Source organism: Poecilia reticulata, chromosome 10, assembly GCF_904066995.2.
Source record: "Poecilia reticulata chromosome 10, P_reticulata-male-v2, whole genome shotgun sequence".
Classification (NCBI taxonomy): Eukaryota; Metazoa; Chordata; class Actinopteri; order Cyprinodontiformes; family Poeciliidae; genus Poecilia; species Poecilia reticulata.
Genome location: NC_088839.1, coordinates 9,067,728 through 9,083,846, shown reverse-complemented (window position 1 = coordinate 9,083,846; position 16,119 = coordinate 9,067,728). Strand labels below are relative to the sequence as shown.

Genomic DNA, 16,119 nt, shown 5'->3' with positions numbered 1-16,119 from the left:
CAACGATGGCTTCCTTTCTTTCGATTCTTCCATAAATCCTAAATTTGTGCAGCGCGCCACCAGTAGGTGTCCCGTCAGCAGTTTCTGCCGCCGGAGCTGATAATGCCACGGCCGTATTTCACTGTGTTCAAGCAGAGCCGCATCTCCTCAGAAGTTCCAGTAGGCCTCCTGGCTGCTTTTTCTGTTTTAAGTGTTTCCCTTAAATGGACAGAAATGTCTTGTAAGGTTTGTACTTGTGTCGTACTGTCCCAACACTCGGATGATTTTATTAGGTAGCGCTCTGTGAGACGCTCCAAGCTCGAGGTGTTGTTTTATAACCTAACCCTGCTTTAAAATCCTTCCCAACATCTTCCTTGACCCGCCTGCCGTGTTCCTTGGTCTTCATGACGCTGTTTGTTTTCCAACAAACCTCTGAGGATTTCACAGAGCAGCTACGGTTCCTGTAGGAAGCACTCACTCCCTAGAATGTTTTATCCCTTCTTTGTTTTTACAAGAAAAAAAAAACTTTAATGTCAAAGTGAAAGCGGATTTCTGCAAAAGCGACTCATAAATAAAAAAGTGATTGCGCAGACCTTTACTCGTTTACTCCCTTTAAAGAGACTGAGTTAAGTTAACAGAGGTCTAGCCAGATGGTGCAAGTAGTTTCACATTGAGTGGAATGGAGATCACTGTAATGCAGTGAGTTTGACTCAAAGGATTATAGTACAAACTATAATCCTCGTATCCCTGTACAGTATTCCTGGCTTCCAAGATGAAAGAACAATCCAAGCAAAACAGAGAAAAAGTTATTGAAAAGTTTGTCAGGGGATGGATACAAAAAAAATCTCTATGCCATTGAGTGTTCCTGCAGTTCAGCTAAAACCATCAGCAAGAAACGGACAGGATATGAAGTATGTGTGAATCCTGATGAGATCAGGACGTCCTCACAACCTGAGCGACCGTGATAAAACGAGACAGGCGAGAGAGGACACCAGGTCGCCATGGCTACGCTGGGAGAGACACTCTGCAGACAAACAACTGTTCCTCTGGTTCTTCACCAATCAAGGTTTTACGGGCGAGTGGCAATGAGAAAGATGTTGAAGAAAGAGTTTGTCAAAAGGCACGTGGAAGAAAACGGTCTTTGGTTTGACGAAACCAAAACGTGAAATGTTTGGCCATCAGACAAGATGCTACAGCATGGCAGTTGTTGCATCGTGCTGTTGGGATACTTCTAGTCAGCAGAGTCCGTAAGACTTGTAAAGGTAGGAGGTAAAATCCTGGAGAACAGCTGTTTCCATCTGCAACAGATCGTCAGAGGACGTTTATGTTTCAGCAAGACCCGAAGCATCCAGCTATTGCTACAAAGAAATGGTTTTAGGATAACGAGGTGGATGTTCTGGAGTGGCTCAGTCAAAGCCCAGGCCTCAATCTCATAGAGAATTGAACTGGAAGCACTGTTTACAGCCAACCTGACAGAGCTTGTACGGTTTTGCAAAGAAGAATGTAAACCTGCATCGTCCAGATGTGCGAACCTGATGGAGACCTGTCCAGTGTTGACTGACCTGAAGGTGTGAATATTTATGCAGTCACTTATTTTGCGGTAAATACTTTTACTTCATCGTCGTTATTTTGTAGAAATAAGTTTTCACTTTGAGAATAAAAGAGGGGGTTTGTTTTGTCTTTTTTGTCAAAAACAAATGTTTTTCATGATTGATTTTGTAAAAGCAAGGAGAAAAAAAGGCAAAATAAAAAAACAAAACAGTAAAACGTGCAAGGAGGTGAATATGTTTTACTGACATTACCTTACACCCCGGTGTACTAATTAGGTGATTTCTGGAGATCATTTGTTGTACTGAATTTTACATGAGGATAGACTAAATTAAACCAAACACTTCTAAACATCCATCCAGCCATTATCTTTTCTTCAGCAGGAGCAACGACCTAAACAAAGAGGCTTCCCTCTCCCCAGATAAACATACGTTTTGTGTTAAATTTAAGTAAAATAAATGCAGTTTACGGTTATAAAGTAGCATTTGAAAAGAAAAGCTGTACAAAATATGTACATTTTTTGGTATTGTTCTGAGACGTATCCTAACATGGACCATCAAAGCTCCACACCAGAACCCCACAGAACTTTTTAATAAGACGAGTCTTCAAGGCCGAAAGTGACCAATGAGTCAATGAGGTGTACGCAGTTTGGTTATTACGAGGACACGGTGTCCGGCAATGCTGCCACCCCGGCGCCTGACCCCGCTTTAATGGCCTGTTTTCTGAGGGCCCTTCAGAGACCGAGCAGCGCCGCGACCTCTCATCTCTTCACAGCACGCACAAAGTTACACTCTGGCGCTCAACGCGCACGGTGGCCCCCCGCTCGAAAGCAGCATTAACCCCCCGGAGAGTTCGCCGTAACCCGGGGCAATCATGTTGTCTGTGAAATTCAAGGAGCTCAGAAATATTGTTTTCATTTGTTATAATGATTGGGAACCATAAAAACATGGCCATAAAAAAAGAAAAAAGAAAATATTCCAACGGTTTAGCCCCAACGTAACCATTCCAGTTGTGGCCACAATAAGCTGGTGCTTCTATTAATTCTCTGCCTAGATCCACTTTTCCAAATTGGAAAAATGCCCCCCCCCCCCTCCTCACCCCCCCAACCCATTCTTGTGCTCCCTCATCCGCCACCGACGAGCCTCTGCCCTCCATTATCTAAACACAATATAGATGAAATGGTACCCAGATTAATTGCCCTTCAGCTCAGTCCCCTATCTTCATCTACTGTCTCAGACATTTCGTAATGAAAATGAGCCCCATCGTCATCTAACAGCCTTATAACTTAAGTAGTTGCTTTGATGTGTCAAAGGGAATAGGTAAGTCATTGATCCGTGTGTGCCGGCACTATTTCAATCTGTTTCATATTATTGCTGCTCTGCATTGCAGTGGTGGCTCATAAGGTTGCGACAGAGAAGCCCCCTGGTTAAGTCAGGGGTTCCTCAAAGGATGAAGGACTTGGGCGGGATAAGAGCTGGAGGTTTAATATTTTATGACTGCTAAATTTATGGTGTGTCATCAGAAAAGTTGGATTTTCTTGGGAATTTGCCCGAGCAAACCTGCAAAGTGGTTTATGGTTCCTTGAGAGAAAAAAAAAAGTATTCCTATATAAAATATTTTAGAAATGAATTAAATTGCATCTGTTCACATTAACAAACATTAATGTATTTTGTTGGGATGCTATAACGCAGACCAGAGGTTCTGAAGCTTTATGTTCGATGGTTCAAATCTGATTTCTGGATGAGGATGGAGGTTCTGGAGCGACTACATCTGAGCAAATCCTGGTGATTAAATTTGCTCACAACCTTTAAGCAAATCTAATGGTACTTTATGTATACGAACGACTGCTTTGGCTTACAACTTCTGACAGTAGGATGCAGTCTGCTCATTTTTGCGGCCTTCCATAAAAGTAGATTTGTGAAAACCACAGCTGATATTAGACTCGCTGATAGAACCTCCCACCTGAACTGTGAAAATCTGCTACACTTATGTTGAAGACCAGTGCTTAGTAGACCTGCAGTGGTCCCAAACCACTACATTTTAACTGAAGGTAACAGAGTTCTGTCAGATGTTTACCACCTAGGATACGCTTTTATAACTTATCCCTGCTTTGAACCTCTCTTTTGCCCTTTATCCCTGACTTATCTGGGATATTCATTGGTTTTAAAGGGACTGTATTATGCATTTTCCTGGCACATACATAGTGCTATTTTGTTGCACAATCAAGTTATTGTGTTACCTTGATTTGTTACAAAAATAAATCAAGTGAAATATAACTTAAAAGAAATTTGACTTTGCAATATGGCACTCTGAAATCGGCCTCTGTCTCTTTAAGAAGCTCCTACTCTAAGTCATTTCTGTTTGCTGAATATGTTTACCTACTTGTGAAGTCTATGCATACATAAAAAAATGTGTAATTTTCAATGTTGTGATAGTTTCTGTTGGTGTATCACATAAAATAACACTAAAGTTTGTGTTTGCAATGTGACAAAAATGTAAAAAAAAATTAAAAAGTTGCTGCTGGGTATTAACACTGTTGTAAATTCCCTCATCCCAGAATGTATTGGGGAGAATAATGTAAATTGCAAAAGGAATCCCACTGCTTCTTCCTTCCGCTGCTTCCCGTTGATTGTAACCACCTTTATAAATTTTTGATGACCTATTCCTCACCTTTTAAAAATCACAGTTAGATTAAAAGCACACGAGTTTTGCACAACATGTGGGATATTAACAGTTCTCCCCAAATTACCAACTTCTACACATTTATTAAAGCTGATTTGACAGGTTATGGTTCAGCCGGGCCGGACCGCTGTGCATTAGCAAACTGGGACAGACGGTTTTCCGTTTGATGCGTGAACCGAACATTGTCTGGATAAGAAAAAAAAAAGATGGGAGCAGAGGGGTCTCGACTAAAATCTCCCACCTTCAGGGCCCTTTAAATGAGTTTCATCCAGGCGTAGCTCAGAGTGAGACTTAATTCCACCGAGTCCAGATTTACATAAATAGAATCCGAATAAGACACACGATACCTGAGGAAAAAAAAAAGCTTGTGTCTTGCTAGAGTAATTGGTGAAGCATTGAACCGCTGTCCTAGATAGACCTGCACAGCGACTGTGACTGTTCCCAACTTCCGACTGTAATCTACTTTAGGAAGATGCAGACGGCGGTCCCATGTGGCGTGTAGTTTGTGGAACACAAGATGCAAAAACAGCTCCTACCGTACAAGATGAGGACAGTAATTAATTGACAGCTTGCTGAACACCTCCCTCAAAAAGCAGTCATCCAATCGCAGTGGTGGAGCCGTTACCACAACGACCCAGGGCTGATTCTGGAACGCTCCGAAGGCAAACATGGCGCCCGAGGTGCTGCAGCAGCTGCGTGGAGCGTTTACGGAGTTCGGGTGATTCTCGGCTTTTCCTCCACTTTACCAAGGCGAAAACAGACGCAGAAATGTAAAAAAAGGGGGAAATAAATGGAGTAGAGTTACTTTTTATCAGCTGCATGTAAGCTCTAAAATTCAGCATATCCACCTCCAAGACCAGCAGACACATTACAAGCCCACCGGGGGATGCAGCTTCTGGCATGGCCGACGTCAATATTTTGTTTCACAGTTTTGATGAAAGATTTCTGGATCTGCATCTGCAAGTTGATGAGAACCTGCCTTACCCTGAACAGCTTCCCATCAGTTTCAGCTCATTCCTTCTGATAAATACACTCACATTCACGTCCAACAGGCCCAATGTTTAGAACTCGGTGGTTCACCAAACGACTTTACACTTGTGAACGCTGGTTAGCCTCAAGTTTCGCTATTAAAAAATCTTGACTCATAGTAATTAATTGCATATTTAAACCCTGAACTGGGTGCTGCCGTTTTTTTGTGTGTTTTTTTGTAGCTAGATAACAAATTCTGTTTTACGAGATGATACTGTTCAGTCACCAAACCCAGGACGGCAGAAGGTGATACAGCTAGAGCGAGGTGTTTTGACTCAAACTCCCAGACTGTGAAGGTGTGAACAATGGGATGATACTGTATTTCCCAACCAGCTTCCATAAACTGTAGAACTGAATCATATTAAAAGGCTTTTGATTATTTCTGTTTTAAATGATGATACTTTTCCTCTGTAGGATACTCTTATTTGTTTTTTTTTTCTTAAACCTTTCATGCACAGTGTTCACTACAGTGGACATTTATCTCATAGCCATTTTCTTGTGCTTCTTATGGATTTTTATGTTATAAATGCACACAGACCACTGAAGTGGACACTAGTGCATCATAAAATACACTATCAACTACTGGCCATCAGCTGCAAATCCAAGAAATTATTTTTGTTAAATCCAATATGTTCGACAGACAAAAAAGCATGCCGACCGACCCGGGCCCTCCTTCTACTGTAGACGGCTCTTGCAGGTAAAAAAAATATTGTGACATCAGATAACCCCTGAAGAACAATACTACTGGTGTATTTTTCAAATAACTTTGTATTTGGAGAAAATTACAATTGATCACCTAAAAAAATAAAATAAAATAAAAACATTTGTTTTACAAAAAATTTTTTCCTTCCATTTTTTTATGCCTTAAGAAACTAAAAAAAAGTGAAAGAAAATCCTGACACAAAGCATCATAATTCATGCACAAAAGGGTTAAATAGAGTCCTTAAACAGAAACATAGTTTGGACCGTAGTAAAGGAAATCCAAAAGAGGCGTTACCTGAAGACTTGGCACAGAAATGATCCATCTCTCTAGTTCTGTGTTGTTTTTTTGTTTTTTTTTCTTTATTCCTTTAAGATGTGACCTTAATTTTGTCTTCCACTGCTGTCATTTTGTTAGCACATACACAAACAATCTTGATAATATTGCTTGATCAACCTCAACCCAACAATTTGACTCCTTTCAGAGCAACACAAAACACAAAGAACACATGTAAGTAAAGGATTAAGGGATGATTTGAAAGGGATTTGAATTCTTCCTGTACATGTAAAGTTTCAGACACTAAGTTTGGGAGAACCATTAGGTTTTTCTTTTTTTGCCGCCATTCTTTCTCTCCCCCAAGTTATACTGTAAAATGTTCCCATTTTCTCGGAAACTCCAAAAAGACCTCTGATCGTTTCAGAAATTCAAGAAATAACTTTACCCCTTTACAGACGTCACTAGTTTCTATAGAGTGAAGTCTTTCTCTCTGTGTTTTCCTCCCCTGCAGACATTTCCTGTTCAAGCAGGGCTCGGGTTCATCAGCCCTCCTGTCAGGCGCGGGGCAGGGATATCCTCTGGCTTCTGGGAATGTGTACTCCCCGCCGCCGCGGCCGCTCCCTCGCAGCAGCGTGACCAGGCCGCTGTTTACCTTCAACAAGCCTCACCGCTGCTGCAACTGGAAGTGCACAGCCCTGTCTGCCTCCCTGCTGACCCTCACGCTGGCCCTGCTGCTCACATATGTCATTGGTGAGTCACCGCTGAACTGTTGTACCTTTTGGCTGATGAGGTTCGTCGTAGCCCTGCCGCGTAAAGTGGCACATTAAATCTTCAGGAAAGAATCACGTAAACGGGAAGGTTTTATTTTATTTATTTATTTATTTATTTTTGAATCCGGACTTCTTCTGGTGAAGAAATACAGGAGCAACAAAGAGAAATAAACAAAAACAGGGCGATCGATACGCGTCAGGAGCCAGGCGGCTGAAATTTGTCCATTGTTGCTTTCGAGCAGTATTGTATTCAAAACGGGACCCCTTGTAGAATACTTTAAATTGCAAATTAGCCGTCCCAGACCAAAGCACTGAAAACCAGTAATTACCCTGTGATGACTACACACAAACACACGCACACACGCAAGCACACACACACACACACACACACACACACACACACACACACATACATAGGCAAAGGTTCATTTAGTGTTTGTCTTCACCCCCACACACACACACATCATCGCCCACAAACAACGTTCTCATTAAATTCATGCCATTCTCGTGTATTTGTAATGTCTTATTCAGTCCACGTTCGTCCTACTACTTCATGACTTTACACTTCTTTATTATTTAAGTATTTTTCTTACAATTTACCTAATACTCAATCAAAAATGTCATTCGGTTTTGGTCTTATTACTTAAACCTGTCATTTTGTTCTGTTTCTATTAGCCATAGCATGAAAAATGCCATTAATACAGTATGTTGGGATTATTATTTTTTTTACATCCCTTTATTTTGTTCTCTAATTGCCAAACCGAATGAAACAAAAAACCAATTAAGTTTGGTTATTATATGCTTACTGGGAAATAATGTTGCTGCGGTACAGGTTATTTCAAAATAAAAGACGAGCATTTAGAGTTTGACTGAAGCGTCCAGTTGAAACAACTAAACCAAAAGTGTCACAATACAATAAGAAACTGGCTTTTTAAATGTGTCCATAATTATTTACAACTATAAACCACTATATACCTGTTTAAGTACAGAATTAAAAGATGTCATTATGTTCTTTTATTACTATTTTAATGATAAAAAAAAACACATTATGAATGTATTTTTTTTTATTTAAAATTTTCATAATAATATTAAGTGTCACTTAATAATGCAAAACATTTATTACAGGCATAAATATGCAATCAGTCAAGGTCAGATTCAGTGTGAATTTACAGTTTGTTTTTTCTGGTTATTTTTACTTGAATGATGTTAAAAACTAAATAAAAGACTCGTTCCTACTGCATTGCATAATGCATAAATCCAGGGGTGAAAGTAGTTTTAAGTTCTTGGGGGTACTATGACAAAAAATTGTCACCTAATGCCGAGATCGACTCAAAAAAAAAAAATATATATATATATATATATATATATATATATATATATATATATATATATATATATAAATAAGTTGGGTAGCCCTTGAATTGCTACAGAATAAAGCTGTATTTCCTTCAGCCCACTGGCTGCAATGTTGACACCTTGAGATGCCATGAGACCTAAATTCTGAACATCATGGCATGGAGTGCATCCCAGTTTTCCATGTCTGGCATATAACCATTCATTTTAGCTTTTAAACTGGTTCTATTGATCCTGTGTCCAGACAGAGGGATAATCAGTAGCTTAGCATCATGACCTGTTTGTTCTGAAGATCCTGCAGCTTCCACTTCTCTTCCTAACATGGCGCCTCCTCACCCTGAATCTCATACTGATAGGAGGAACCACAGAGCTCTGTTAGGTTAAAAGCTCATCTTCTGAAGTTGGGATATTTTTCCTCCAACAGGTTCCAGAGGAATCACCTCAAACCAGATGTTGGACTGGATTTTATTTTAATGTCATTTGTGAATGTTAGCTTCTCATTTTCAACAGTGGAGCTATAAAGGTTGAAAAAGGTTATCATTTTAGAGAAAGTCTCATCAACGTCAATATTTCCACTAAATAGGAGGCAAAAAAAAAAGTTTGATAAAGGAAAAGCCTCTCAGACTCTGAGTCTGACAGCACCAAACTATTTTTTTAATATTAGACAATTAATTTAATTTCACATAATTATCGTGGTAGAAGCCATTTGTTTGTTAAATACTTAATGAAACATATTTACCGTGTTTGATGTTTGTTGTAAATGACTATAGTCACAAAGAACGAGGTAATTCGTAAAAGTTTGTCGTTTATTGAATGTTCAGAAACTACCGCGGCTGTGATCCGCCAAGACAAAGGAAAACAAAGGTAAAACAACCTGAACAGGTGATCAACTCTAAACCACTCACACATTTTTACTCTCCGTCTCTGTCATTTAAGCACACCCGTTGCCATGGCAACCTCCTGCGCTGCACAAGCCGACCAGAGGTTAAAAAAACATAGCATTCAGTCCGATACGGTATTATGTTTGCAGGCTAGATATTTATTTTGCGATTATTAATAAGCCTCCCCCGAACACAGCGGTGGTTGATTAGTTCATTTTAAACTCCTGCTCTGCTGGTTATTTTGGTAATCGAACCGAAACGCACAGAATTGCGCAACACCTTGTAGAAACAATAATCACTGAGATTATTATTGTTGGGCCATTAATTTGAACATGTTTTGTTGATTTTTTGTTGTTGTTCTTTAATAAAGTTTTGAACGTTCTAAGCCAGCCAGAGGAGGACGTGCTGCTCTCAGCGTCCTGGCGGCGTTCAGTTTGTCACCTAATGCCGAGATCGACTCAAAACCTTCCACGATCGACATATTGCGCCCCTGCTCTGGCAAAGCACGAACAGTTCAGAAACAATATGAAATGGGAAAAAAGTTATATTAACTGATTAAGTAGTGTTTTTGATTGTTCTTGAAAAACTAATCAGTCACGGCTAATTAGTGGGTGAACTCACAGCTGCACAGTGAACCCATTAATTTTTTACAGCAGACAGCCGCTCCCCTCTCTTGCAGGTACTGCGTACCCCCACTAAATTTTCTAGGTGTACGCAGTACCCTGCCGTACCCACTTACTTTCACCCCTGCATAAATCTCTATATTATACACATCTTAGTCAAACTTAGTGTTGCACTTTCTGTTGCCTAGTCAGGTGTTCAGGGATGTATTTTTATGAAAGATCACGTTGCTCTGAAGTCTTTGAAATGACAGAATTATGCTCCACAGGAAGGTTAGGTTCTACGAACCCATAATAATGACAAGATACAACCACTTTTTTTGTTATCTTTGCCTTTATGTGTTTCATTTCAGCATTCATATTCATCTCTTTGAAATGTCGCCACAGCATTGATGATTTAGGCTTTTGCTTCTACTAGTTTTCATTCCTTCAGGAGTATTAGTATGAAATCAAATATGCTAAACAAATTCTTCACGTTCTATTTAATCAATATGTCCAATATTAAAGTGATATTGGAGAGCTGAATGACTATTAACAACATTGCTGAGATATGTTGATCATTTGCTTAAAGGAGGAGATATTATGTATTTTCCAGGCACATAGTGCCATTCTGCAGCAAAATCAATTAACTTTGCTACCTTCAGTTGTTATAAAAAAATGCTCCATATATAAAACGTAGCAAAAGAAATTTCACTTTGCAATTTGACGATGCAAAATTTTCCTGTGTCTCTTTAAGAAGCTCCTACTACTGGCTCACTAATCCTGTCATGATTTTTACTAGACGATAAATCATTCCAGAAGGTATCGCGATAAACGATAACGTTGATTTGCGACCATTTTCAAGTAACGGCATAATAATGCAAGAACGCGTTCTCATAGATTGATAAACTTTAAACTCTACTGAACATTTAACACTGGAAGTGGAAGACATTTTAAGTATCCAAAATAAATAAACAAAACAACAAATAAAATAAGTTTTGAAATCTCTGTAAACAAAATTGGGCTAGTTGAGGCCAAAGCACCAGACTTTTGTCATCCAGTTTTTGGTAAAAAGAGAGAGGCAAAAGAAATAAAAAACTATAAATCATGTAAAAGAAAATGCGTGAGTTCATTTGAATTTATTATGGGATTTATTGTTTATTGTGACAGGCCTAATCACCACAGCAGTACTCCTTCTTGATGCTGTTTGCAAGCGTTCTTAGGAGCAATGAACTGAGAGGTAGATTTTATCATTATCTAAGTAGATGTGTACTCAAAATGGAGAGGTCTAAAGGTCGGCTAGTTGGTGTAACCTCTAATTTAAACCGCCTTTTCCTTCCTCTTTACAAAATTACTCTGCTATAATTTGGTCCATCACAGTTTATGGTTGAATAGTGAAAAAAACATATAAAAACACAAATTATACGAATACTTTTATAAAACATTGTATATGCCGTCAGCATATCCCTAAACCTTAACTTGTTTTCTTCTGTAAATAAAACATCTAAAGCATCCTGAGTCACACCCTGTGCCGTGTTCTGCACCAGTCGATCCTTTCCCGTTACGTCTGTCTTCCTTAACCTTGATCAGGCCCCTCCGCCTCGGCTGTTTGGCCCCCCTCCGCGGCCCCATTCGCAGGTATCCCAACCTCTTCACCTTGCCAGTTCATTTCCCTCCTGTGGTGGCGCTCAAGGTCAGGCCTGGAGCGGGCAGGGGTTTGCATTAATCACACACACACACACACGCACATAACAGACAGACATCACAGACACCCCGGCGAATCCATGCAGATTAATCCCCAGGCTGAGCCATGCTATTCCATTAATGCCCCAGCCCCGGTAATTAGTGCATTAGCAAGAAGTGTGAGCAATGACTTGGAAATGACACCACCTTTTAATTGGTGTCATGCTCCTCTCCTTTTTGCTGGTGATTGATCTTCTTATTGACGTCACCGTGGCGATCGCGCCGAGACGTATGGGACGTGAGCGTCGATGGCATGTTCGCCTGCAAATCAACGAAATTCAAGTTGTGAAATGCGAAATTCACGTTGGTCACAGACTTAATGTCTTTGTCGGGAGAGGGGGAGGGGGGACACAGGCCGCCACATGATTAGGTTCATTACATAACGATTCTGTAACTTTAATGAATTAACTAGGAGCCAGTGACAGCGAGGGGAGAAAGAGAATTTACCCCGGTGTGGTTTTGCATTTTCCTCGTCATCATCAAATAACCGTTCAGATTTCTCCTGGATTTATTGATTTCAAGTCATTCCCTCATTAAATCAAATTTAAGCGGAGGATTTATTCTCATTATCATAATGCAATTCAAAAGAAAAATCATTCATTCTGCTTTGAGAGCGTGATAATTTATTCCGAATATATTCGCCGCATGTCGGGCTGACCTCATGCACTGAGGTGGGTAGTTGTTGCATGCTAAATATATTAGAGCTTTTAAAAAAAAAATGTTTAACTTCTTTTCCATTCATTGTGTTTAACATTGAAAACAAATAAGCAGTTTTCAGGGATCTATGACAGCATAGAAATTTTTTTTTTATACATAAATAATTCTTCTGCAGAGTCCTCTTGTCTGCCATGTTGCAACAGGAGTAGCATGCTAATTTACATCATGTCAATACTCCACTTATTGATAGTCATTCCCTTAAGCTTTTGGCTTTTTTTGCCTAAAATTGTTATATTTCTTACAGATTTAGTTATTATTATTATTATTATTATTTCTCAAAAAAGTCTATTTCCGAGACGAATTGCGACTGGGATCTGTCAAAAATCGACCGAGCTATGCTAACGTAGTAGCAGCTTTAAAAAAAATCTCTATTTCATCTGTTTTTGTTTAGATTTTGACTAATTGTTTCATAAGAATCAGGTCGCCAGTCTGTCACAGGGCAACACAGAGACACACAGGACAAACAACCATGCACACACACACTCACACCTAGGGGCAATTTAGACAGACCAATTAACCTGACAGTCATGTTTTTGGACGGTGGGAGGAAATCGGAGTACCCGGAGAAAACCCACACATGCACAGGGAGAACATACAAACTCCATGCAGAAAGACCGGGGCCGGGAATCGAACCCAGAACCTTCTTGCTGCAAGGCAACAGCTCTACCAACTGCGCCACTGTGCAGCCCTGAGATGATTATTGGAGCAAAAATGCTCACTCCATCTGTTTTTGTATCCACTTTTTCTGTATCCCTAATTAGTGTTCACTTATTTCACTTTTCTTGTCAAGAAAACCTGTTATATTATTATCCACAAGGATTTTCAGGCAGTGCTAAGATGGATGCTCAACAAAAAGTCAATATAAAGGTTGCATTGTCATGCATTCTTGATCAAACATTCAGGACTTTAAGCTTTACTGGCACTAAAATATGTAGTGGTAAATTAAGTGGTAAATTCCACCTTTTGCTTAATGCAAGTCAGAAATGTAAAAAAATGTTTTTCCTTAAACAACAATAACAGAATTGATGTAAGTTTTGTTTGTGTGAAATGGGTAAATATAGTGACTTCCTGTCAGTTTCCCACTCCAAAGTCTGCTAACTGAATCTGGGCACTCCAGACATTTAATATAAATATGAAATATTCCCTTACAGTTTGTGCCAAGCTGGAATCAAACATTTCAGCGTTGGCCACACTCTTCCCCCTTGGTAAAAATCACGTTAGCGCAGCTGTTACATTTGGCAGATCTCTTCCACCGGTTTTCTTTGTGACGTCGGGCCAAAGCTGTCTTGCGCTCACAACAATCGCCGCCTGCTTCCTGCGTGCAACGGAGCTCGCCACTGATCTTACACGCCCCTCAACAACACACCGAGTGATCGCCGGAGTCGGCGTCGGGGCCCTTTTGCAGCCCGTTCCGAACACGTTGGCGCGGCGGCAGCTCTTCGAGTCGCTCCTCCTCGGATTTATTTGCAGCCTTTTAGTGCGGTCTCCGTTAAGTTATGTGGGTTCTTTATTAATTTGGGGGTAAAAGTAACTGGGCAAATAACGAGGCAACAATATTATGGCTGATATTAAAGTTTCTAATTAACACAACAATAGGACGACACATGATTGCTGAGATAACGCCGGGCCTAAGTGATTGCAGCGCGTGCCCCCTGTAGTGATTAGCGAAGGCAGTGCTCTTTTCTTCTTCTTCTTCTTCCTTTGCTGCCATCTTTCCACTCCTCCCAGACCCCCTGGTGTTGCAAAGGCTGTGAATAGCTTTGTTAATTTGTTTATCCCCCAAAGTGCCCCTCCCTCCTGCAATCGTAGCTTGTTATTAAGCACAACACGGCCATCAGATATGAAGAGCTGGCATCACGGCGGCAAGGGGGTGCGGGGGTGGGGGGGGGGGATGCATTAAAGGAGAGATAGAGGACAGATTAAGATTGGATCTGTAATCTTGAAGAATATTACCGCTGACAGCACTACCTGTAACTCCACTGTGGACGCTTGGGCCTCATTAAAAAAAATCAAAAAAACTATTTAAATCATTTGGAGCATTTTCCATCACAATTAATGTTTTATCGTTTAAAAAAACGAAAAAAAGTTGAGACCTTCCCTTGCTCGGTCGTATCTGAGAAAAGAAGATTCGCTTTTGAATGATAACCGTCTCTATGGCAACAGGGGGAAGCTCCTGACGCAAGGGAAATGAGCTAGTCAGCAGCACCCTGCAATCCAATAATCAGCACCAAATCACATTTCAGCCAATTGCGAGCGCGCACACACACACACACACACACACACACACACACACCTACACACGCACACACACACACACACACAGATTTAGACAACTTGTGTTGTAAACCAAGATCTTCTTTATGGTTCTGCTGTGCGCTACATGTTGCTCCAGGGGACCTGGTATTTTCGCAAAGAGCCAAATGAGTCATTAGTGGCTCAGAGTTTATTACTTTAATGTGTGTTGTTTTCTGCTTTTTGTTTTTTTTTCCTCTCCCCCCCTCAGTAAATCTAGTTTCACAGTTTGACGGTGAATAAGCTGCAGAAGCCGAATGTTAATCGCAGAGGTCAAACGCAGTGCAGGCTCCAGCTGCGGACGAGAGTGGAGGGGCGGGGGAAGAAGGGCGGAGAAAGAAAAAAAAGTGTTTATTAGCTACGGCAAATGATTATTTCCTTTGAGATAAATCTGAAGATTACCTCCTAATTAAGTTTTCCGGACCCCGAGGTGACACCTTGCAATGATTGTTGGGAGCGAGACAGAGGTCTGGAGCTCAAGCGCATTCAGAAACAAATGATAGCAGCGCCACACTTATCTCGTTAGAGATTCCTGGTAAACATTTCACATTTACAGTGCCTCGCAAAAGCATTTATCCTTTTTCATCATTTTTTAAGCATCACAGCCATAAACTGCGTATTGCCGGAATTTAATCGGCGCAAAGCAGTGCATAATTGTGAAGTGGAAATAAAATGATTCCATTTTTTAAAATCGTTTTCAAATAAAAATCTGAAGCGTAGTTTGCATTTATGTATGTTAAAATCCATCGAAGCCTCCATGTAATTTAACCAGTAAATGTAGCTGTTTTGCTCCTACAGGCCTCAGGAGTTTGCTGCAGAGCATTAGTCGGTAAACAACATCAGCTGTATCGTTACTTTTTAAATTTGATGTAAAGCAAGAACAATTACTATACAGAAATATATTGTGTAATAGAAAGAAAAGTGCTAAAACCTTAGCATTGCGGAATTGCTGCGCAATGTTTCCCTCTCGATAAAAGTAAATGTGCCCAGTAAATGTCGCGGACTTTGACGGATTAACTGGTTTCACATATTTAAGAGTCTAATTTTTAAATAGTTTTAATTTACCGAGCAGATAAGTCCTTAGTGGCTGGAGCTGAGTTGTTCCTGCTTAATCTGTGTTTCTCCTCCAAATGTCCTAGCGTGGCTTGTCTGTCTCAAAGCTCCAAGCTTATTATAGCTTATCATAAGTGAATTGCTTGCTCAACGCTGTGCTGTGTTGTTGACCATTCTGGCTGTGAAGTCGAGAAACTGCAATCAGGAAGTGAGGAACACGTAATATCAACAATGCATCTTAACCAGGAGAAAGCACACCTTGAGGATTCTCGTGTTTGTTGCATACGAATCCTACCGTCAAAATCCTGGCACAAGTTTTAGGAATACACACTGTACTTGCCTTTACAAGCACATGAGGCTTAAAAATACCTAGAAGGTTTTAAAGTGCTTCTTTGGGAGGCGGTTTACAAGGTTTTATTTTGATCATTCTTCTAGGGAAGCATTTGTTAGGTCAGACGCTGATGTTGGGTGAGATGGCTTGGCTCACCGTGGCCGAG

General features: G+C 40.4%; 1 protein-coding gene across 3 annotated transcripts in view; it reads left to right on the top strand.

Annotated features, from left to right (window-relative positions):
• Nucleotides 1-16,119, top strand: part of tenm1 (teneurin transmembrane protein 1) — a 300,581-nt gene that overhangs the window by 112,935 nt on the left and 171,527 nt on the right. For all 3 annotated transcript variants that reach the window (XM_081611713.1, XM_081611715.1, XM_081611714.1), the window contains one exon: nucleotides 6,726-6,964. In XM_081611713.1, coding sequence (XP_081467839.1) covers nucleotides 6,726-6,964 — 239 coding nt within the window. The remainder of the gene's footprint in view (nucleotides 1-6,725; nucleotides 6,965-16,119) is intronic.